The 22,449-nt window shown below is 55.7% G+C and overlaps 1 protein-coding gene across 1 annotated transcript; it reads left to right on the forward strand.

Annotated features, from left to right (window-relative positions):
* Positions 1–6,146: 6,146 nt before the first annotated feature.
* On the forward strand, positions 6,147–21,983 carry snta1 (syntrophin, alpha 1). Its single transcript, XM_055651943.1, is given in 9 exon segments — positions 6,147–6,721; positions 10,013–10,226; positions 15,528–15,656; positions 15,658–15,712; positions 17,908–18,038; positions 18,770–18,966; positions 20,191–20,357; positions 20,359–20,379; positions 21,376–21,983. Coding segments are annotated over 9 exon segments (1,425 nt in total). The 5' UTR covers positions 6,147–6,303; the 3' UTR covers positions 21,469–21,983.
* The last annotated feature ends 466 nt before the right edge of the window (positions 21,984–22,449 follow it).

A 22,449-nucleotide genomic window follows, 5' to 3' on the forward strand; every position in this document is an offset into this window, starting at 1 on the left:
CCCCCCCCCCCCCCCCCCCCCCCCATAATACAAAACGAAAGAGACACTAAAATAGCATTTTATTACATTTTTTATAAACCTAAATTTAAACCACATTTAGACAGGAACAGATATTGAGGGATCTACACCATGTACCGGCAGACCTGCCGTTTAAATTCAAGTGTCATGAGTGTTTTATTGTCAAAAGATAGCATGGTGGCGCAGGGGTCGAGTCGCCGGGTTACATCATGACTATAGGTGCTGTCTATATGGAGTTTGTATTTTCTCTCCGTGACCGCTTAGGTTTTCCCTGGGTGCTCCAGTCTTCTCCCACACTCCAGTTATTCAGGTTTGTAGGTTAATTGGCTCTGGTACAATTGTGTGTAGGATGGTGCTGGTCGGCACGGACTATGTGGGCCGAAGGGCCTGTACCTCTAAACTAAACAGACCCAATGCCCCCACGTCGGAGCTTATTTGGAGGTTGTAGTGTTTAGTAGCCTGATGGCTGTAGGGAATTGGTATGATGGTTAGCACATATATTGAAGGGCCTGTCATTGCAATTGATTTTATTAGCCAGGTATGAAAACAAAACAAGTATGTAAATCATACGAGGAATTTGATTTGCCATACAGTCATACCAAAAAAGCAACAAAAATGCAACCACATGAAAATGTAACATAAACATCCATCACAGCGGCTCCTCCACATTCCTCACTGGGATGGAAGGCAATAAAGTCATATCTTCTTTCCTCCTTTTTCTCCCATGGTTGGGGAGTCGGATCATCCGCAGTCGGGGTGATTGAAGCCCCCGCGATCGGGACGGTCGAAACCCCCGAAGCCGATCCGTAACCAGGGGCTGCAAGCTCCATGATGTTAAAGTCCACAGGTCCCACGGTTGGAGGTCCCGAGGTCGCTCCCCAGCAAGAGGCTGCCGGCTCTGAGATGTTAGGCCGCAGTGCAGATGGAAATACGATAAGGAAAAAGTTGCATCTCCGTCGAGGAAAGAGATTAAAAAAGTTTCCCCGTGCCCCCCCCCCATAATACAAAACGAAAGAGACACTAAAATATTTAGCTACAGATTAAAAAACAGCAAAAAGAAAGGGATGAGACAGACTGTTGGCGAGGCAGCCATTGTATGATGCAATACCTGGTGTTGTGCTGTTCCATGGACCCACTAACCTGCCTCGGGGGTGTGGGTGGAAACTCCAATATAGAGGGAGAGTGTTCAAACTACACACGGGCGGCAGCCAAGGGCAGCATTGAATCCCTGCTCCCTGCCTGCTGTGCCCCATACTCACCCCAACAGCGAGTACAGGTCCATCACACTCAGGGGCAATATAAAATATATCTGCAATCCGAATGGGATCAATAGCCTCAATTGGCAGGTTGTAACCCCATCGTGCCCTTCAGTAACACACTGCCATCCTCACTGCTCTGGGTGCTGTAGTAACAGCGGTGCCTGTGACGTGAGTCTCAGACACACCCTCACTTCAGGATGGTCAATCAATGCAGACATTGAAACGGGATGGATACAAATGCAAATTAAATTCATAAGTTCTACGACCAGAATTAGGCCATTCGGCCCATCAAGTCTACTATTCAATCATGGCTGCTCTATCTCTCAAATCCATTCTCCTGCCTTCTCCCCATAATCATCATATTCATAATCATACTTTATTAGCCGTATGTTTTGCAACATACGAGGAATTTAATTTGCCGTAGTCATACCAATAAAAGGCACCAGAACACACAAAACACATTTTAATATAAACATCCACCACAGTGACTCCTCCACATTCCTCACTGTGATGGAAGATGAAAAAAAAGGTCAATCTCCCCTTCTTTCAACCCGACACCTGTACTAACCAAGGATCTGTCAATCTCCGCCTTAAAATATACATTGACTTGGCCTCCACTGCCATTTGTGGTAATGAATTCCACAGATTCACCATCCTCTAACTAAGTAAATTCCTCCTCATCTCCTATCTAAAGATGTGTCCTTTATTCTGAGGTTGTACCCCCTGGTCCTAGACTGTCCCACTAGTGGAAACATCCTCTCCACATCCAGGTTTCCACATTTTTTAACCTCTTCGCTTCATTGGTGATGTGATGTGTTTCACGACGTGTCTGTGAGACGTGAATCAGAGCCCAGGGGAATAGCTTGCAGCTTCTGTTGAACAAAACCCAGGAGAGCTCACCCTGGTTTCAATCTGTTCACAGATTGGCATAGATGGGGATTCGTGGCCACGTTAGTATGGTTTATTATTGTCATGTGTACAGAGGTACAGTGAAAAGCTTTTGTTTGTGTGCTATCCCGTCAAACAAAGATTCCACACGACTACAATCGCCGTACACAGTACACAGACAAAGGATAAACTACAACATTTAGTGCAAGATAAAGTCCGATTAAGGATAGCTCAAAGGACTCCAATGGGGTGGATGGGAGGTCAGGACTATACTATAGCCGATGAAAGGACATTTGCCTGATAACAGCTAGGAAGAAACTGTCCCTGAATCTGGAGGTATGTGTTTTCACACTTCTGTACCTCTTGCCTGATCAGTTTATTGTCACATGTACCGAGGTACAGTGAAAAGCTTTTGTTGCGTGCTGACATGATTACAATCAATGCATTTACAGTGTATAGATACATGTGGGAGAGGGTAGAAGAGGGAGTCGTTGATTATGCCGCTGGCCATGCCGAGGCAGCATGAAGTGTACGTGGAGTCAATGGAAGGGAGGTTGGTTTGTGTGATGGTCGGGGTTACGTCCACAATTTCATGCAGTCCCATGGAGCTGTTCCCAAACCATGCTATGCTACATCCCGATAAAATGCTTCCTGTGGAAGTTGGTGAGAGTTGTAGGGGACATGCCAGACTTCCTAAGTCTCTAAGGCAGTAGAGGCAGTTGTGTGCTTTCTTGGCCGTTGCTTTGATGTGGCTGGTCCACGAGAAGATGCCGATGATATTTAATCTTCATGGAATAGGGTCAGTATGGGCAAGGTGGGCTGAAGGGCCTGTTTCCACGGTGTGCGGCTCTATGACTGTTTGCTTGGGGTGCTAGGGACAAGGGGCGATGAGAGTGAGGGGAGCGGGGAGGGGTAATGGGAGCACAGCTGTTGTCGGCAGCTGTGTAAATAGTGGCGTGGGAAGAGTTGGATCACAGCCTCTGCGTGTAATTCTGGGATTCTGTTCAAATCCTTTATCCCAACTACTGAGTTCTAAAGCGTTCCAGAAAAGTATTTTTGTTTAAAATGTGGGAGTAACGTCCCAGCGACTTTGCCCGGCTGACGGACAAGGCTGACTGACCCCAGAGTGCAGTCACCCAGAGCAGCGGTGCCACATGTAGAGGCAGCGTGTTACTGGGGGCATGCAGAGACCCAGGCCCCTCAAAACACACGCACGCACACACACCGTCCTGCTCTCTTCTCTCTAACTTCCGGTGGATATTTAGAGATGTGGATCAAAGGACAAAGGACATTTATTGCCACTTACACCAATTGGTGCCGTGAAATTTGAGTTACCACGCAGCACACAAATAAGATCAACACAACACTATAGAATTTAACATTAAACATAAAAACATCCCCCACAGCGGAATCAACGTTTCCCACTGTGTTCTTGCTCGTGTCCGGCCATCTTCTATATCACGTCTTTCTGGTCTGTCAGTGATGGTTGATGGTCGGTGGTTGCAGAGTTGACTACTTTAGTCAGTCACTGTGGTACCGTTTATGTCAGCATTGTCCGGGATGAGCCACGTGGAGGCTTCTGCTTGCATCCCGTTTCCCACTGGTCCTCTTCCTCGGTAACAGGCTGGTGCTTGGGGAGTTCAGTTTATTGTTGCGTGCACCGAGGAACAGTGAAAGCTTTTGTTGGATCCTAACCAGTCAGCGGAAAGACAATACATGATTACCGCAAATTGGAGGAGCAGCACCTCATATTTTGCTTGGGTAGTTTACACCCCAGCGGTATGAACATTGACTTTCCCAATTTCAGGTAGTCCCTGCTTTCTCCCTCCTTCCCCTCACCTTCCCAGCTCCCCCACAGCCCACTGTCTCCGCCTCTTCCTCTCTTCCCCCCCCCCCCCCCCCCAACCCCCCACCCCACATGTCTGAAGAAGGGTCTCGACCCGAAACGTCACCTATTCCTTTGCTTCATAAATGCTGCCTCACCGATTGAGTTTCTCCAGCATTTTGTCTACCTTCGATTTTTCCAGCATCTGCAGTTCCTTCTTAAACATGATTACAATCAAGTCATTCACAGTGTACACATACATGATAATAATAATAATAATAATAATAATAATAATGTTTAATGCAAGGTAAAGTCTGATTAAAGATATTGCGAGAGTCTCTAATGAGGTCGATGGTGGCTCAGGTCCGCTCACTGGTTTGGTGATAGGATGTGTGGTTTCATAGTGGTAGCTTGCACATGACACAACTACCAGGGGCTGTAGTAACGTCCACAACAGCTGCTGACACACTCGTAGCACGGAAACTGGCCATTCAGCCCAACTCGCCCAATCTGACCATCTATACTAGTCTCAACCGTCCGCGTTTGCCCCATTGCCCCTAAACCCGCCCTATCGTGTTAAATATTATAGTCCCTGCCTCAACTACCTCCTCTGGCAGCTCGTTCCATGCACCCTGCATACTCTGTGAAGAAGTTGCCCCTCAGGTTCCTGTGAAATCTCCCCCCCTCCCTTCCCTCTCGCTCCCTCCCCTTCCCCCTACCCCCCCCCTCTCTCTACCCCCCCCCCCCCATCTCTCCAACCCCCCCTCTACTCTCCCCTCTCTCTCTACCCCCCCCATCTCTCTAACCCCCCCCTCTCTCTCTACCCCCCCTCTCTCCCCCCTCCCTTCTCCCTCATACCTGTGGATTTCCCACCCTGTGATCACAGTTCTGCTTCACCTGTGGCCGCCGCTCCCCCTCCCGCCCCTGAAAACAATCTCCTTGTATCCAACCCCCTCCAACAGCTCCCTGCCATTGCACCGCCGCTAAATCACCCCCCCCCCCCCCCCCCCCCCCCCCCCCCCCAATAGTTGCCGCCAGCCCCCCAGTTTAACGCGACCACCAGCATTATCAATAACGACGCGAATCGTGCAAGGCCGGTCCAGGAGCGAGCAAGCGCCCACTCATTCATCCACCTCACCCTCACATCAACTGGGGCGGTGAGGGAGCGCCGCACTGTGGGAGGGGCAGTGAGGGAGCGCCGCACTGTGGGAGGGGCGGTGAGGGAGCGCGCCGCACTGTGGGAGGGGCGGTGAGGGAGCGCCGCACGGTGGGAGAGATAGTGAGGGAGCGCCGCACTGTGGGAGGGGCAGTGAGGGAGCGCCGCACTGTGGGAGAGATGGTGAGGGAGCGCCGCACGGTGGGAGGGGCGGTGAGGGAGCGCCGCACTGCCATGGCCTTCACTTTTTGACGATCTCGCCGGCTGATGAAGCCGGATATCTGTCCCATCAACACTTGTACACAGACGGACTTGGAGAAAAATGGATCCAGTCATTGGAAAGAAATGGTTGTGGATGAAACGCGGGCTGCGGACACTGAGCCAAGGCGAACAGGTGCCGATGTTGGCGGCGGCCCGGCTGCTGGACTAGCGGAGCCGAGTCAGGAAGATTGAGTTTGGATTTTTTTAACTTGCAGAAACCTGCTAAAGCAAGTTGCCAAAAGTTTCTAACAACTTTGGAAAAAGTTTGTGAAAAGTGGGAAAGTTTGTAAAAAAAAGTTGTTAAAATTGTGAGTTTGTGGAAAGTTTCTAGAACGGTTTGTTAAAGTGAACAAGTGTGTAAACAGTTAAAGTGAGCAAGTGTGTAAACAGTTAAAGTGAGCAAGTGTGTACAAAGTTGTTATAAAGTTCGTGAAAAGTTGTAGGAAAGTTATGGAAAGTTTTATAAAGTGAGAAAGTTTGTAAAAAGCTGCGAGATAGTTCTGGGAAAGTTGGTGGAAAGTTCCAGAAAAGCTCGTTACAAGTGAGAGATCCCAAAAATAAAGTTGGGAAAGTTGGTGAAAAGTTTGTTAAAAGTGAGAAAGATTGTGCTAAAGTTGACGGAAAGTTTATGGGAAGATTCGGAAAAGTTTGTTACAAGTGAGAGGTTGTAAAATGTAAGAATGTTTGTGACAAGAAGTAGGAATTCGTGAGAAGTTGCGGGAATGTTTGTGGGAAGTTGTGGGAGTGTTTGCGGGAAGTGAGAGAGTCTGGCAAGTTGTGAGCAGCTTTGGGCGGCAGCGGGCCCTTTAACTGGGGGCGGGCCGGGTCCCGGCCGCGGGAGGAGGGTCTCGGATCTCCGTCCCGGCCCGGACACTCTGACCTTGGCCGCCGCCGGGATGGTGGTGCGGAGCGGACTGGTGGAGGTGCGGGGCCCGGAGCCCGAGCACTGGCGGCGGCTCCTCGCCTCCCTGTCCGAGGACTCGCTGCATCTGAGCCCGGCCGGAGCCGCCCTGAGCAACGGCGAGCCGGAGCCCTCTCCCCCCGGCACCGAGCCCGGGCCCGGCCGCCAGCGCAGTGTCCGCATCGTGAAGCAAGAGGCGGGCGGGCTGGGCATCAGCATCAAGGGCGGCCGCGAAAACCACATGCCCATCCTCATCTCCAAGATCTTCCGCGGCCTGGCCGCCGAGCAAAGCCGACAACTCTATGTGGGCGACGCCATCCTGGCCGTCAACGGCGCCGACCTCCGCGAGGCTTCCCACGACCAGGCGGTTCAGGCGCTGAAGAAGACGGGCCGGGAGGTGGTGCTGGAAGGGCGCCGGGGGGGGGGGGGGGGGGGGGGGGGCGTCCGCGGACGAGACCTTGGGGGGGATTAGTGAGCGAGACAGCAGGGGGGTGGGGGTAAGAAAAACGCAGGAGGGTGAAGGGGGGAGTGGGGGGGTGGTGCGTTGGTGAGATGCTGGGTGGGGGGGCGCGGGGGGGGGGGGGGGGGGGGAGACGTGGCGACAGCGGGAGGGCAGAGGGAATTTGTGCCGGGGGGGGGGGGAGGGGGAGACGTGGGGGGAGTTCATGATGGGATGTTAGCCCCCCCCCCCCAGATGGGGAAGATCCTGGGGGCTTGGGGGGGGGGAGAGGCCACCCCACCCCTTGGTGTGGGGCTGATGGGGGATTCACTGCCCTACTGGGGGTTAAAGTAAGAGGGATGAAGGGATGGGGGTGGGGGTGGGGTCCCCTCTCGCAGAGACCCGGCCCTGGGGGTTTATTTCTGCCCGGGGTTTGTTCAGCAGTCGGGGGTCAGAGAGAGGGGTACAGTTGCCAACGGCCGTGGGTCTGGGGGCCACGATGACTCCTCTCTCCCCCCACCCACCCGCTGTGTGGCCGCATCCAGTGAGCCGGCGGGGGGGGGGGGGGGGGGGGGGGGGGGGGGGGGGATTGTGGCGGTGTCTGGCCCCGGGGGTGGGGAGGTCTGTTGCCGTCAGTCACGGCTGGGTTAGCAGTCACTGCCATGTTGCTGTGAGCAGCTTCAGCTATGGATAATCACTGAGATCCAGCGTGAATTCCGGCCCTTCAGCCCATCGAGTCCCTGCCTTTTTTCAGCGGGCAGGCAGCATCCCTGTGCAATGTGGATGGGTGACGTTTCGGGTTCCCCCTGCACCCTCCCCATGTCAACGGCTATGTGATCATGAACACAACCAGATTAAAGTACATGGGGGAATCAGGAAACATTGGGTGTGGGTTTCAGGTGAGGGGGGGGGGAAGGATTTACCAGTCAACTGAGGGGTAACTTTCTCACTCAGAGGGCGGTGGGTATATGGAACGAGCTGCCAGAGGAATAGTTGAGACAGGTAATATACACAACATTTAAAAGACATTTGCACAGGTACGTTGACAGGAAAGATTTAGACAAGACATGGGCATGTGGGACAGGGCTGAAGGGCTGACTATGTTGGCCAGCATGGACAAATTTAGTTTATTGTCAGTGCTGTTTGAAATTTTGTTGCGTGCTAACAACTCAGTGGACAGACTGCATCTGAAGAAGGGTCTCGACCCGAAACGTCACCCATTCATTCTCTCCTGAGATGCTGCCTGTCCCACTCAGTTACTCCAGCATTTTGTGTCTACAGCGAATAGACTGGATTACAATCGAGCCATCTCTCTTCAATCAGACTTTATCTTGCACTAAACGTTGTTTCATTTATCTGGTAGCTGTTACAGTGTGGAGTGGTTGAGCCTGTTGCCAGCATTGGAGAGTTATAGACCGTGGATAAAATCTCTCCACTGGGATAAGAGCAGAGAGTGGGGAGACCCGTCACACCGGGCAGCGTGTGGGGAGGGGGAGGGGGGAGGGGGGGAGGGGGGCAGTTGGGTGGTGCAGCGTGACCTGTGTTTGCAGCATGTGTAGTCCGTCCTGTCTAGGGGGGCGGGGAGCTGGCGGAAGGGATGGCATTATCGTGGTTTAGTCATAAAGGACGGCAGCAGGGGTCGGAGGCATTGATCCGGAGGACAACAGTGGGGTCTGCAACTCACAGTGGGGCTCAGCTGACTCTTACTCCAGCACTTGCTGTCCATCTATGGTGTAAATCAGCATCTGCAGTTCTTTGTGTCTACAGTAAATATCAGTTTATTTCTGTGTTCTCCAATTTAAATTGGATTGTTTTCTCTCCTGATAGACCTGATAGAAATACATAAAATTCATGAAGATAGAACTACTTCCCCCCCAGGGTGGAACTGACTAGAGGACATAGGGTGGTGAGTGCCTGGAACATACTGCCAGGGTTGGTGGAGGGGTATGAGCCCCTTTACCAAGGTTCCCTTTAGCATTCTCTGTCCTGTATCTGCTCGATTGTAATCATGTGTAGTCCTTCTGCTGACTGGATAGCGTGCAGCAAAAATACTTCACTGTACCTCATGATAACTGATCTAAACGTGCAGGCAGAGGAGATTAGTTTAATTTGGCATCATGTTGGGCATGGACGTTGTGGGCCGAAGGGCCTGTTCCTGTGCTGGACTGTGTTAAAATCCCAGAGGAATGCTCAGGTGTGACTCTCCCTTCATCAGCTCTGCCGCTTTGATCAGTGCTGAGTGTTTTCATTGGTTCTGCTATTACATCTAATAATATATGTATTATTACCCCCCCCCCCCACCCCTCCCCCCTCACTCACCCCTCCCCCCCTCTCCTCACCCCCCCCCTCACTCACCCCTCCCCCCCCCCTCCCACTCACCCCTTCCCCACCCCTCCCCCCTCACCCCTCCATAACACCCACGCTCTCACCCGCCCTCTTTCAATACTTGTCTTCCATCTCTGTGGCACGTTCCCCAGTCCGTGACCAGTGGGTAATGATCATTGATTCCCTCCTCTCCCGGCCCTGCATTTATTGCCCTCCAGCCCCCTTCATTTCCCTGCTATCACTGACTCCCTTCACCTTCCCCCTCAGTTGCCCAGGTGGTGGAAATGTATACAATTATCAGAGTTATCTGAGGCACAGATTGGGTAGTCGGTCAGAAGCTATCTCCCAGGGTTGAAATATCAAATACTAGTAGCTTTATGGTGAGACAGTCCAAGTTTAATAGAGATGTGGGTGGGGCAGAGACATACAGCATGGAACAGGCTCTTCAGCCCAACTCATTCCATACACAAGAGTCATATGTCCCAGATAGGACAATAAAATTCTTACAGCACAACAGAATATGTAAACATTGTACATAAACGGGAGAAAACCCCCCCACTTGTGTTTAAAACAAAACAAAAAGCCGCTGCGGTCCCTATTATAGATTCCCTTACCCTGGGTAAAAGGCAATCACCCGATCTATTACTCTCATGATCTTATGCACCTCTATAAGATCACCCCTCATCCTCCTGCTCTCCAAGGAACAGAGTAGATGTGTGGAGCGAGTTGATGCAGGGACAGGGATGACGCAGGCCAATCTGCATCATGTTGGCCACAGGAAAGTTGCATTGGTGTTGCATATCCTGTGACGTTGCTTTGTGTTCTCTGCGACGTTGCAGTCTCTGTGATGTTACCGTGTTGGTGCATGTTCTGTGACATTGCATGTTTGTCCGTGTTCTGTAACGTTGCCATGCTATTCCGTGTTCTCCTCCCCCCACAGTGAAGTACCTGAAGGAGGTGTCCTCGTACTTCAAGGCCTCATCACCGGGGACCCCCCCAGCCTGGAGCCCCCCCTCAGGCCCCGGCGATGGCCCCACCGACCCCCCCTCACCGGGGGCACTGCCCGGCGACAACGACACCCAGACCGAGCTCAGCTTCCCACTGGAAATGTGTTACATCCGCAGGAGAATCCAGCCCCCAGATACGGAAAACAGGTACGGGGGAAGCAAGAGGATGGGGGGGGGGGGGGGGGGTGCGGAGCAAGAGGATTGGCGGAGCAAGAGGATGGGGGGGGGGGGTGAGGACCATTGGGGGGGCAGTGGGGACACAGCTGCTCGTGTTGAAACTGAACAGAAGATGCCGGTCGGTAACACTGTGGACCGGTCAGTCTCCGTCTAAGGGAGAATGAGGGGTCACACACTCCCTTATCTCCCCAGTGGCTCCATCCGACCCACTGGGTGTTCCGGCACATTCTGTCCGTTTCCGGTTTCCAGCAGCCACGGATCCTATGGGAAAGACAGGCAGAGGGGGTGGGGTAGCTCAGCCTTCGTGAGGGGTGACATCAGATCAGAAGATGCAGAGTGCCTGTGGGTAGAGCTGAGAAATCGTAAGGGTAAAAATACCCTAATGGGACATTTACAAGCCCCCAAACAGGAGCTAGGATACAAGTTACAGGACGAGATACAATTGGAGTGTAAGAATGGCAATGCTACGATGGTCATGGGAGATTTCAATATGCAGGGAGATGGGAAAATCAGGTTGGTACTGGACCCCAAGAAAGGGAATTTGTAGAGTGCCTCCGAGATGGATGAGCTGTAGAGCAGCTTCTACAAGGGAGAAGGCAATTCTGGATTTAGTGTTGTGTAATATACTGGATTCGATAAGGGAGTTTCAGGTAAAGGAGCCACCAGGAGGTAGCAACCACAACATGATAAATTTTAATCTGCAATTTGAGAGGGGGAAGATGAAATTAGATGTGCAGTATTGCAGCTTAGCAAAGGGGACCACAGAGGCATGATGGAGGAGCTGGTCAAAGTTGACTGGAAAGTCCACCTAGCAGGGATGACGGTGGAACAGCAATGACAGGAATTTGTGGGAATAATTCAGAAGATGCAGGATCTTTTCATTACAAAGAGGAAGAAAGATTCTAGGGGGAGAAAGTGGCGACTGTGCCCGACAAGGGGGCGGGAAGCCAGAGGATTGGGAAGCTTTTAAAGAACAACAGAAGGTAACTGAAAAGACAATACGGGGAGAAAAGATGAAATACGATGGTAAGCTAGCCAAGAATATAAAAGAGGATAGCAAGAGTTTCTTCATTTATATAAAGAGCAAGAAAGAGGCAAGAGTGGACGTTGGGGCGCTGGAGAATGATGCAGGAGAAGTGATAATGGAGAATAAAGAAATGACAGAGGAGTTGAATAACTTTTTGCATCAGTCTTCACAGTGGAAGACACCAGCAACGTGCCTGAAATTCAAGAGTGTCAAGGGGTGGAAGTCTGTGGAGTGGCTTTTACTAGGGAGAAGGTGCTTGGGAAACTGAAAGGACTGAAGGTGGATAAGTCACCTGGACCGGACGGACTGCACCCTAGGGTTCTGAAAGAGGTGGCTTTAGAGATTGTGGAGACATTATTTCAAAAATCACTAGGCAGGAGAGGTCCTAGATGATTGGAAAATTGCCAATATTACCCCGCTGTACAAGAAGGGAGCAAAGCAGAATAATGGGAACGATAGGCTGGTTAGTCTGACCGGTGGTTGGCAAGATTTTAGAGTCCACTAGACTAAGTGCAGACCCGTTGGGTCTGGTCCCCGAACGTGCTTCAGACCCCAAGTATGGGGAGGGGGGAGCGGGCGGGCGTGATGCCGAGTGAGCCTGCGGGCCTGGCGTACGCCGTCAAGACGCTACATGCGATGTCGAGACGCTGCGTAACCCCTCAACGCCGACAGGCCGTTGCCGCACCGGCTCTGTCACGCTGGCTCAAGCCAAAGATTGGCTGTTCCCCCACTCGGCGAAAAGCAGCGGGGGAACAGCCGATGTTTGGCTTGAGCCAGCGTGACAGAGCCGGGCCTTGGGGGAAGTGGAGGAGAGCCGGGCGGCGACAAAATGAGTGAGGGGGGGGGGAAGGATTTTATTAAAAAATGTGTACATAAAATGTCTAAATGTAATGAGGAGTGAACGAGTGAATATGAGTGAAATGGTTAGCGAAATGGAAAAAATCTGAGTTTTTGCGTATGGTTTTGGCAGACCAAGGAATCAAAGGCCAAATCTCGCACACAGACTAAATAGGCCGAAATCAGCATGGCTTTGTGAAGGGGAGGCCTGACGAATTTGCTGGAATTCTTTACGGATGTAAATGGCAGGACAGACAAAGGAGAGTTGTTTACTTTGATTTTCAGAAAGCCTTTGATAAAGTGCCACACGTGAGGCTGCTAAGGAAGGTGAGAGCCCACAGTATCAAAGGGCAGATACTAACATGGATAGCAGGTTGGCTGGACAGCAGAAAACAAGGAGTGGCAATAAAGGGGTTGGCTGCCAGTGACTAGCGGAGTTCCGCAGGGGTCGGTGCTGGGGCCGCTACTCTTCACGTTGTATATTAATGATTGGGACGAGGGGTTTGAAGGCTTTGTGGCCAGGTTTGCGGATGATACAAAAATAGGTGCAGGGGCAGTTAGTGTGGAGAAAGCAGGGACTCTGCAGAAGGACTTAGACAGGTTGGGAGAGTGGGCAGAGAAGTGGTGGATGGAATATAGTGTAGCAAGGTGTGGAGTCATGTTTTTGGTAGTAGGAGTAAAGGCGTAGATTATTTTCCAAATGGGGAGAGAATCAAGAAATTGGAGGTGCAAAGGGACTTAGGAGTGCTGGTGCAGGATTCCCAAAAAGTTAATTTGCATGTCGAATCAATAATAAGGAAGGCAACTAAAATGCTAGCATTTATTTCAAGAGGACTAGAATACAAAAACAGGGCCGTAATGCTAAGCCTTTATAAGGCGCTGGTCAGACGACATTTGGTATACTGTGAACAAGTTTGGGCCACATATAAAGCTGATAAAGTGATACAGTGTGGAAACAGGCCCTTCAGCCCAACTTGCCCACACCGGCCAACATGTCCCACCTGCCTGCGTTTGGTCCATATCCCCCCCCCAAACCTGTCCTATCCATGTACCTGTCTAACTGTTGGGATAGTCCCAGCCTCTACTGCCTCCTCTGGCAGCTTGTTCCATACACCCACCACCCTATGTGTGAAAAAGTTATCCCTTAGTTACCCTCTATTAAATCTTTTCCCCTACACCTTGAACCTATGTCCTCTGGTCCTCGATTCCCCTACTCTGGGCAAAAGACTCTGTGCATCTACCCGATCTATTCCTCTCATTATTTGATACTCCTCTATAAGATCACCCCCTCATCCTCCTGTGCTCCAAGGAATAGAGACCCAGCCTACTCAACCTCTCCCTATAGCCCACACCTGGCAACATCCTCATAAATCTTCTCTGAATCCTTTCAAGCTTGACAACATCTTTCCTATAACACGATGCCCAGAACTGAACACAATACGCTAAATGTGGTCTCACCAACGCCTTATACAACTGTAACATGACCTCCCAACCTCTATACTCAATACTCTGACTGATGAAGGTCAAAGTGCCAAAAGCCTTTTTGCCCACCTTATGAAGAAAGCTTGTACTCGCTAGAATTTAGAAGATTGAGGGGGGATCTTTATAGAAACTTACAAAATTCTTAAGGGGTTGGACAGGCTAGATGCAGGAAGATTGTTCCCGATGTTGGGGTAGTCCAGAACAAGGGGTCACAGTTTAAGGATAAGGGGAAATCTTTTAGGACCGAGATGAGGAAAACATTTTTCACACAGAGAGTGGTGAATCTCTGGAATTCTCTGCCACAGAATGTAGTTGAGGCCAGTTCATTGGCTATATTTAAGAGGGAGTTAGATGTGGCCCTCGTGGCTAAAGGGATCAGGGGGTATGGAGAGAAGGCAGGTACAGGATACCGAGTTGGATGATCAGCCATGATCATATTGAATGGCGGTGCAGGCTCGAAGGGCCGACTGGCCTACTCCTGCACCTATTTTCTATGTTTCTATCTACCTGCAACTCGACCTTCATGGAACCATGCACCTGTACTCCTAGATCTCTCTGCTCTACAACACTCCCCAGAGCCCTACCATTCACTGTGTAGGTCCTGCCCTTGTTCAATGTCCCAAACTGGGTCTGTACTAACTGAAGTTTAGAAGGATGAGGGAACACCTCATTGGAACTTGCTGAATAGTGAAAGGCCTGGATTCAGAGGATGTGCTGAGGATGTTTCCACTAGGGGGAGAGTCTAGGACTAGAGGTCACAGCCACAGTATTAAAGGACGTCTTTTAGGAAGGCAGATTACTATCTAACTGGCGTCAAGTTGGGAAAAGAGGAAGTACAACGGGATCTGGGGGTCCTTGTTCATCAGTCCATGAAAGTAAGCATGCAGGTACAGCAGGCAGTGAAGAAAGCGAATGGCATGTTGGCCTTTATAACAAGAGGAGTTGAGTATAGAAGCAAAGAGGTCCTTCTGCAGTTGTACAGGGTCCTAGTGAGACCACACCTGAAGTGTGCAGATTTGGTCCCCTAATTTGAGGAAGGACATTCTTGCTATTGAGGCAGTGCAGCGTGGGTTCACAAGGTTAATTCCTGGGATGGCAGGACTGTCATATGCTGAGAGAATGGTGCGGCTGGGCTTGTATACTCTGGAGTTTAGAAGGATGAGAGAGGATCTTACTGAAAAATATAAGATTGGTAAGGGTTTGGACGTGCTGGAGGCAGGATATGTTCCCGATGTTGGGGGAGTAAGCCATTTAGAACGGAGATGAGGAAACACTTTTTCTCACAGAGAGTGGTGAGTGTATGGAATTCTCTACCTCAGAGGGCGGTGGAGGCCAATTCTCTGGATACTTTCCAGAGAGAGCTAGATCGGGCTCTTAAAGATAGTGGAGTCAGGGGATATGGGGAGAAGGCAGGAACGGGGTACTGATTGGGGATGATTAGCCATGATCACATTGAATGGCGGTGCTGGTTCGAAGGGCCAAATGACCTACTCCTGCACCTATTGTCTTTTGAAGATGTGGAGGCATTTCTTCAGCCAGATGGTGGTGAATCTGTGGAATTCTTTGCCACGGACGGCCGTGGAGACCAAGTCAGTGGATATTTTTAAGGTAAAGATAGATAGATTCTTGATTAATACAGGTGTCAAAGGTTATGGGGAGAAGGCAGGAGAATGGGGTCAGGAGGGAGAGATGGATCAGCCATGATTGAATGGCGGAGTGGACTTGATGGGCTGAATGGCCTAATTCTGCTCCTATCACATGAGATCGCTAAGATTTTCGTTCAGTTTGTGTTTCAGGAAGATGAACTTTCTGAAAGAACTGTCAATTCAGAATTGTGTTTGAATAATACGTATTTCTCTCCTCCCTCCCATCCCTCCCTTCCCCCTCTGTCTCACCACACACTCTTCTCCCCTCCCCGGGGCCAGGTACATTGAGCTGCTGAGTGCCGATGGGCAGCAGTCAGTGTCGCTGCGGCTGAGGGATGGGCCCACGGCACAGTCTTGGTTCACCGCTCTCCATGGTAACGCCACCGGGCTGCTGGCCCCTCCACCGCCGGCTACGGGCACTGGGGGGGACGACAGCCCGGCACCTGGGGTGGCTCACCGAGCAGGTAGGGCACCGCCCGGTAAAACCCACCTCGACCCCCTCCCCCAACCCCCAACTGCCCGGTAACGACCCCCCCCTCCCCCGGTAACGCCCCCCCTCTCCCCGGTAACGACCCCCCCCCTCCCCCGGTAACGGCCCCCCTCCCCCGGTAACGCCCCCCCCTCCCCCAGTAACGCCTCCCCCCCCCCCCCCCCCAGTACGCCCCCTCCCCCAGTAATGGCCCCCCCCCCCTCCCCCAGTAACTGCCCCCCCTCCCCCGGTAACGCCCCCCCCCCCCTCCCCCGGTGGTAACCCCCCCCTCCCCCAGTAACGCCCCCCCCTCCCCCGGTAACCCCCCCCCTCCCCCGGTACCCCGCCCCCCCTCCCCAGTAACGCCCCCCCCTCCCCCAGTAACGCCCCCCCTCCCCCAGTAACCCCCCCCCCTCCCCCAGTAACGGCCCCCCCTCCAACCCCCGTAAAACCCCCCCTCCCCCCAGTAACCCCCCCCCTCCCCCAGTAACCCCCCCCCCCCACCCCCCCCCCCAGCACCCCCCCCCTCCTGACCGGTAACCACCCCCTCCCCCGGTCCCCCCCTACCCCGGTAACACCCCCCCCCCTCAACCCCCGTAACACCCCCCTCCCCCCCCCTTCTCGAAGCACGGACCCCCCCTCCCACCCCCCGTAACACCCCCCCCCCCTCCCCGGTAAACGGCCCCCCCCCCCCCCGTAACCCCCCCTCCCCCAGCCCCCCCTCCCCCGGTAACCCCCCCTCCCCTGTAACGCCCCCCCCTCCCCTCGTTGCGTCTCCACCCCCCCTCCCCCCAGCAACGGCCCCCCCCCCCCCCCCCCCTCCCCCTTTTGCCTCGCACCCCCCCCCCTCCCCCAGCCAACGGCCCCCCCCCCCCCCCGGTAACGGCCCCCCTACCCCCCCCCCTGTATGGGTGCGACGTCCCCCCCCCCCCCCCCCGGGAACGGCCCCCCCCCTCCCCCCCCAACGGCCCCCCCCTCCCCCCCCCTAACGCCCCCCCCTCCCCCCATGTAACCCCCCCCCCACCCCCGGTAACGGCCCCCCCCTCCCCCCCTCACAGCCCACGCCCCCCCCCCCTGACTAGAACCCCCCCTGCCCCCCCCCCCCGACAACGGGTTTTCCCCCCTCCCCCCGGTAACCACCCAAAGCCCCCCTCCCCTAGTGAGTAGGAACGTGCCTGTCACCCCACGGACTCGGCACTGGTCCCCACGTAAGACCCGCACACACGGCCCCCCCTCCCCCCGGTAATTTCCCCCCCTCCCCCCGTAACGTCCCTTACCTAGCCCCCCCGCCCCACCAACGGCCCCCCTCCCCCGGCCCCCCCTCCCCCCGTGTAACGTCCCCCCCTGGAGATAACTCCCCCGGTAACCCCCCCCTCCCCCGGTAACGCCCCCCCCTCCCCCCCCCCGTAACGCCCCCCTCCCCCACTACGCCCCCTCCCCCCCGTCCCCCCACTCCCTTGTGTACTGCCCCCCCTCCCCGGGTAACGCCCCCCCCCCCCCTCACTCCCCCCTCCCCCGCCAACGGCCCCCCTCCCCCAGGTAACGTACCCCCCGTCCCCCACGCCCCGTAACGGCCCCCCTCCCCCATGCCCCGGCTACAACGCCCCCCTCCCCCGGCACGCCCCCCTCCCCCGTAACGCCCCCCCCTCCCCCCAGTAACGCCCCCCCCTCCCCCGCAACGGCCCCCCCTGCCCCCGGTACGGCCCCCCTCCCCCCCGCCCCCCCTCCCCCAGTCTGCCACCCCCCTCCCCCAGTAACGCCCCCCCCCCCCAGTACCCCCCTCCCCGGTAACCCCCACGCCTCCCCCCTCCCCCTCCCAGTACTCCCCATTAACGCCCCCCCCCCTCCCCCGGTAACGGCCCCCCGGCCCCTAAACCCCCCCCCCCCTCCATCACTCCCCCCCCACCTGGCACCTGGGGTGACTCACTGACCAGTAACCACCCCCTCCCCTGGTCACCCCCTACCCACGGTAACACCAGACACCGGCATCCTCTCCTCAACCCCTCTCTTACTCTCTCCCCAAGCCCTGCCTCTCCTCCCCCTGTCTGAGGACTCGCATCTCAACCCCACCCCCCCCTCCACCCACCCACCAAAGCCCCAACCGCACACGGACCCTCCTCCCCTCCCCTCCCCTCCCCTCCTGAGCCTGTCCTGTTCTCTCCTTGTTTTCTCGTCGCGTCTCTCCCCCAGGTGGCGGGGCAGGAGGAGCGGCCTGTACTAGCCCTGCTCACCGACAAGGAGCTGCTGCTGTACAGCTGTTTGCCTCGCACCCGGGAACAGCTGGATAACCCTGACTCCCGGCACCCACTCATCGCCACCAGGTGAGAGCCCCCTCCCCAGACCACAGCCTGCAGGGTGGATGGGGGTGTGGGTGTTGCCGGGACTAGAGGGTGTTGTTCTGGGGAGGGGCCGGTCAGGCTGGACCTGAGGGGTGATCTATTAGAGCCATGGATAGGGTCGGACACAGAGAGCTGGAGTAACTCAGTGGGTAGAGCTGCTGCCTCACAGCACCAGAGACCCGGGTTCCATCCTGACTAGAAGTGCTGCCTGCTGGTAGTTTGTACCTTCTCCATGTGACGGCGTGGGTTTTCTCCAGCTGCTCCGGTTTCCTCCCACCACTCAAAGACATAAAATTGTAAATTGCCCCATGTGTGTGAGGGATAGTGTCACTGGTCGGCACGGACTCGATGGGCCGAAGGGCCTGTTCCACGCTGTATTTCTCAACTAAACTAGTTCAATCTTACACTAGGGACAATTTACAATTTTTACTGAAGCCATTTAACCTATAAACCTGCACGTCTTTGGAGTGTGGGCGGAAATCGGAGTTCCTGGAGATAACCCACGATGTTACGGGGAGAACGTACAGACTCCGCACAGACAGCACCTGTAGTCGTGGGGGGGGGAAGGGGGCATAGGTCGTGTTCCTCAGGCTTGTGTACTCTGGGATCGCGGGGATGGGTGGAGGGTCAGAGAGTGAGGGATGTGGGTCAGATGGCAGGGGTGGAGGGTAGGAGGTCGAGGATGGACATCTCACGCCCGCCCTGTGTTGCAGGCTGGTACACTCAGGCCCGGCTAAGGGGCCGCCGCTGGCTGACCCCGACCTGTCCTTCGTGCTGAGGGCCGGCACGCGGCGCGGAGTGGACAGCCGCCTCTTCACCACGGCAACCGCTGCCGACCTGGGCCTGTGGAGCCGGCTGCTGGTGGACGGCTGTCATGGTGCTGCCGAACAGCTCCAGGAGGTGGTCACCGGTGAGGGCCACAACCCCCCTCCCCCTCACCCTTCTTCCAACCCCGTGACCTCTGCCCGGGGCTCTGACCCCTGACCCCCTGAGCTACCCCCTCCCGACCCCTGATACTGAGAACACAAGCCTTAACTACTTGACCCCTCCCCTCTCACTCCCCCAACCACTCTCCCTCTCTACCTCTTTCTCCCCGTCTCACCCCCCCCTCCTCTCACCCCCCCCCTCCTCTCACTCCCCCTCTCTCTCTCTCTCTCCTCTTCTCTCCCTGCCTCTCTCTCCCTCTCCCTCCCTCCTTTTCTGTCTCCCCCTTTTCTCTCCCCCCTTTCTCTCCCCCTTCCCCTCCCCCTTCCTCCCCCCCCTCCCCTCCCCCCCCCCCCTCCCCCCTCTCTCTCCCCCACCCCTCCCCCCTCTCTCTACCCCTCCCCCCCCCCCTCTCTACCCCTCCCCCCTCTCCACCCCTCCCCCCCTCTCTCTACCCCCCCCCCCCTCTCTCTCCCCCCCTCTCCTCTCTCTCTCTCTCTCTCTCTCTCTCTCCCTCTCCCTCTCCCTCCCCCCCTCTCTCCCCCCCCCCCCCTCCCTCTCCCCCCCCCCCTCTCTCTCTCCCCCTCTCTCCCCCCCTCCCTCTCCCCCCCCCTCCCTCCCCCTCTCTCCCCCCCTCCCCCCTCTCTAACCCCTCCCCCTCTCTCTAACCCTCCCCCTCCCCCCTCTCTCTACCCCCTCGCCCCCCTCTCTCTAACCCCTCCCCCTCTCTATACCCCCCTCCCCCTCCTCTACCCCTCCCCCCTCTCTCCCCCCCTCCTCCCCCCCCCCCCCTCTCTCTACCCCTCCCCCCCCCCCCCTCTCTCTACCCCCCTACCCCTCCCCCCCCCTCTCTCTACCCCTCGCCCCTCTCTCTACCCCTCCCCCATCTATACCCCCCTCTCCCTCTCCCTCCCCCTCCCCCCTCTCTCTACCCCTCCCCCTCTATCTACCCCCCCCTCCCCCTCCCCCCTCCCTCCCTCTCCCCCCTCCCCCTCCCCCCTCTCCCTAACCACCCCCCCCCCCTATATCTACTCCTCCCCCTCCCCCCCCCTCTCTCTCTAACTCTCCCCCTCCCCCCCCCCCCTCTCTCTACCCCTCCCCCTCTCCCCCCTCCCCCCCCCCTCTCTCTAATCCCCCCCCTCCCCCTCTCTACCCCTCGCCCCCCTCTCCCTGCTGCCCCTGACCCTGACTCTCCCCCCCCGCCCCCCAGCGTGCTCGTGGTTGGGCCAGGACTGCCAGCTGACCGTACACCTGGACCGGGGCTTCACCATCTCACGAGTGGGGGAGCTGGGCCGGAGCCTGCCTCTGATCAGCCAGCCCTTTGAGAGACTGCGCATGTCCTCCGATGATGGCGTCCGGCTGCTCTTCCTCGACTTCGGGGGGGCCCGAGGGAGAGATCGTGAGTACCCCTGGTCTGGCCACGTAGCCTGTCCGTGGGAGGGGGGCGGGCTCTCTCTGTGGCCTCCAGGAATGGGGCGGGGGGGGGGGGGGGGTTAGTGACAGGGGCAAGAAGCCAGGACTCGAGGGCCTGAGCTACAGGGACAGGTTTAGGCTGGGACCCTGTTCCTGGGCCTGTAGTGCAGGAGGATGAGGGTTGATCTTATAGAGGTGTATAACATAATGAGAGGAATAGATTGGGTCACTTGCCCAGAGTCACTTGCCCAGAGAAGGGGAATCGAGGACCAAAGGACATGGGTTTATGGTGCGTGAGGGGGGGAGGGGAGGAAATGTTTAATATAAACCTGAGGGGCACCATTTCAAGCAGAGGGTGGTGGGTGTATGGTACAAGTTACCAGAGGAGGTAGTTGAGGCTGGGGCTAAAGCAGTATCAAAAAACATATGGTACACAAAAAAGCTGGAGAAACTCAGCGGGGGCAGCAGCATCTATGGAGTGAAGGAAAAAGGCAACGTTTCGGACCAAAACCCTTTTTCAAAAATCATATGGACAGGTTTAGAGGGTCAAACACAGGCAAGTGGGACTAGTGTAGATGGGGCATGTTGGTCATGCAGGGATGTTTGGGCCGAAGGGCCTGCTTCGTGCTGTATGTCTCTAACATTCTCCCAGGCAAGCTGAGAATGTGGAATTGCAGCCCAGTGTGTAGGGGCTGAAGGGGTCCCAGACTCGGGGAGGGGTATTGGGGGCGATGGGAGTTACAGGATGGGGCAAGGTGCAGGAGCCGGAGGGGGTGATGGGAATGTGTTGGAGGCCAAGCGAGCAATGTTGCAACTGGGGGCCTAGTTCCTCTGGAACCAGTAGACGTCAGGGGTGAGGTCGGGGGTTGAGGGGTCGGGGGTTGAGGGGTCGGGGGTTGAGGGATCGGGGGTTGAGGGGTCGGGGGTTGGGGTACATCAGCCGGAAAGACCCGGGTGTAACCGGAAACTTCCTGTCTTGCAGCAACTGAACCTGGAGTCCTGCCCCAAGACCATTGTGTTTATCATTCATTCATTCCTGTCCGCCAAGGTAACCCGTCTGGGCCTGATGGCCTAGCCCGGCCCCATGCCCTCTGCCCTCTGCCCTTTGCCCCCCTGCTGGGCAGAGAGAGGAAGCCATTGTGAAGGAGAATCGTGCTGGGACCTGCCCGCCACTAACGCCGCTGCAGTTACTGACGCCACGTTTTCTCAGACGATGACGTTAAAGTCGCCGTTTTCTCTTGTATCCGCATTAACTCTGCCCTCTGCACTTCGCTAACACTGAATGTTTTGAGGCGGGAATGGCCGGGGATGTTTGAAGTCCTGGCTTCAGTCACCGACGCATTTACACCCCGTGGACAGTGAAAGGTTCCCAGTGCCCTCACGGCCCAGAGCAACCACACCGTCTGCCAGTGTGAGACATTGCCAACTGGCCCCACTCGGTCAGGCTAGGCCCCAGCCCTGTGTCTATGGCCCGCAGGCTAGGCCCCAGGCCTGTGTCTATGGCCCGCAGGCTAGGCCCCAGCCCTGTGTCTATGGCCCGCAGGCTAGGCCCCAGGCCTGTGTCTATGGCCCGCAGGCTAGGCCCCAGGCCTGTGGTCTGCATAGGCCCCAGGCCTGTGTGTATGGTCTGCAGGCTAGGCCCCAGGCCTGTGTCTATGACCCGCAGGCTAGGCCCCAGGCCTGTGTCTATGGCCCGCAGGCTAGGCCCCAGGCATGTGTCTATGGCCCACAGGCTAGGCCCCAGGCATGTGTCTATGGCCCACAGGCTAGGCCCCAGGCCTACCACACACACATAATGTCAGCTGGTGAGGGTGAGGGGTTTCCTGGCTGTGGAAGGTTCTGGAAGGATCAGCTCGTTGTCTGGCTCTGAGTATTTTAATGAAACCCCCACCCCCCCCTCACTCTATGTCCCTGGAGGACAGAATGTGCAGCCTGTCGCTAGGCCAACACAAACCCAGGCAATAAACCCTAATGGCCGTAACTGTTTGTACTTTGCCACCGCTTGGCCTGGAGCTCATGCTGCGGTGGGATTGAGGCCTAACGGCTGCTGAGGCCT

The sequence above is a fragment of the Leucoraja erinacea genome, chromosome 21 (genome assembly GCF_028641065.1).
Source record: "Leucoraja erinacea ecotype New England chromosome 21, Leri_hhj_1, whole genome shotgun sequence".
Classification (NCBI taxonomy): Eukaryota; Metazoa; Chordata; class Chondrichthyes; order Rajiformes; family Rajidae; genus Leucoraja; species Leucoraja erinaceus.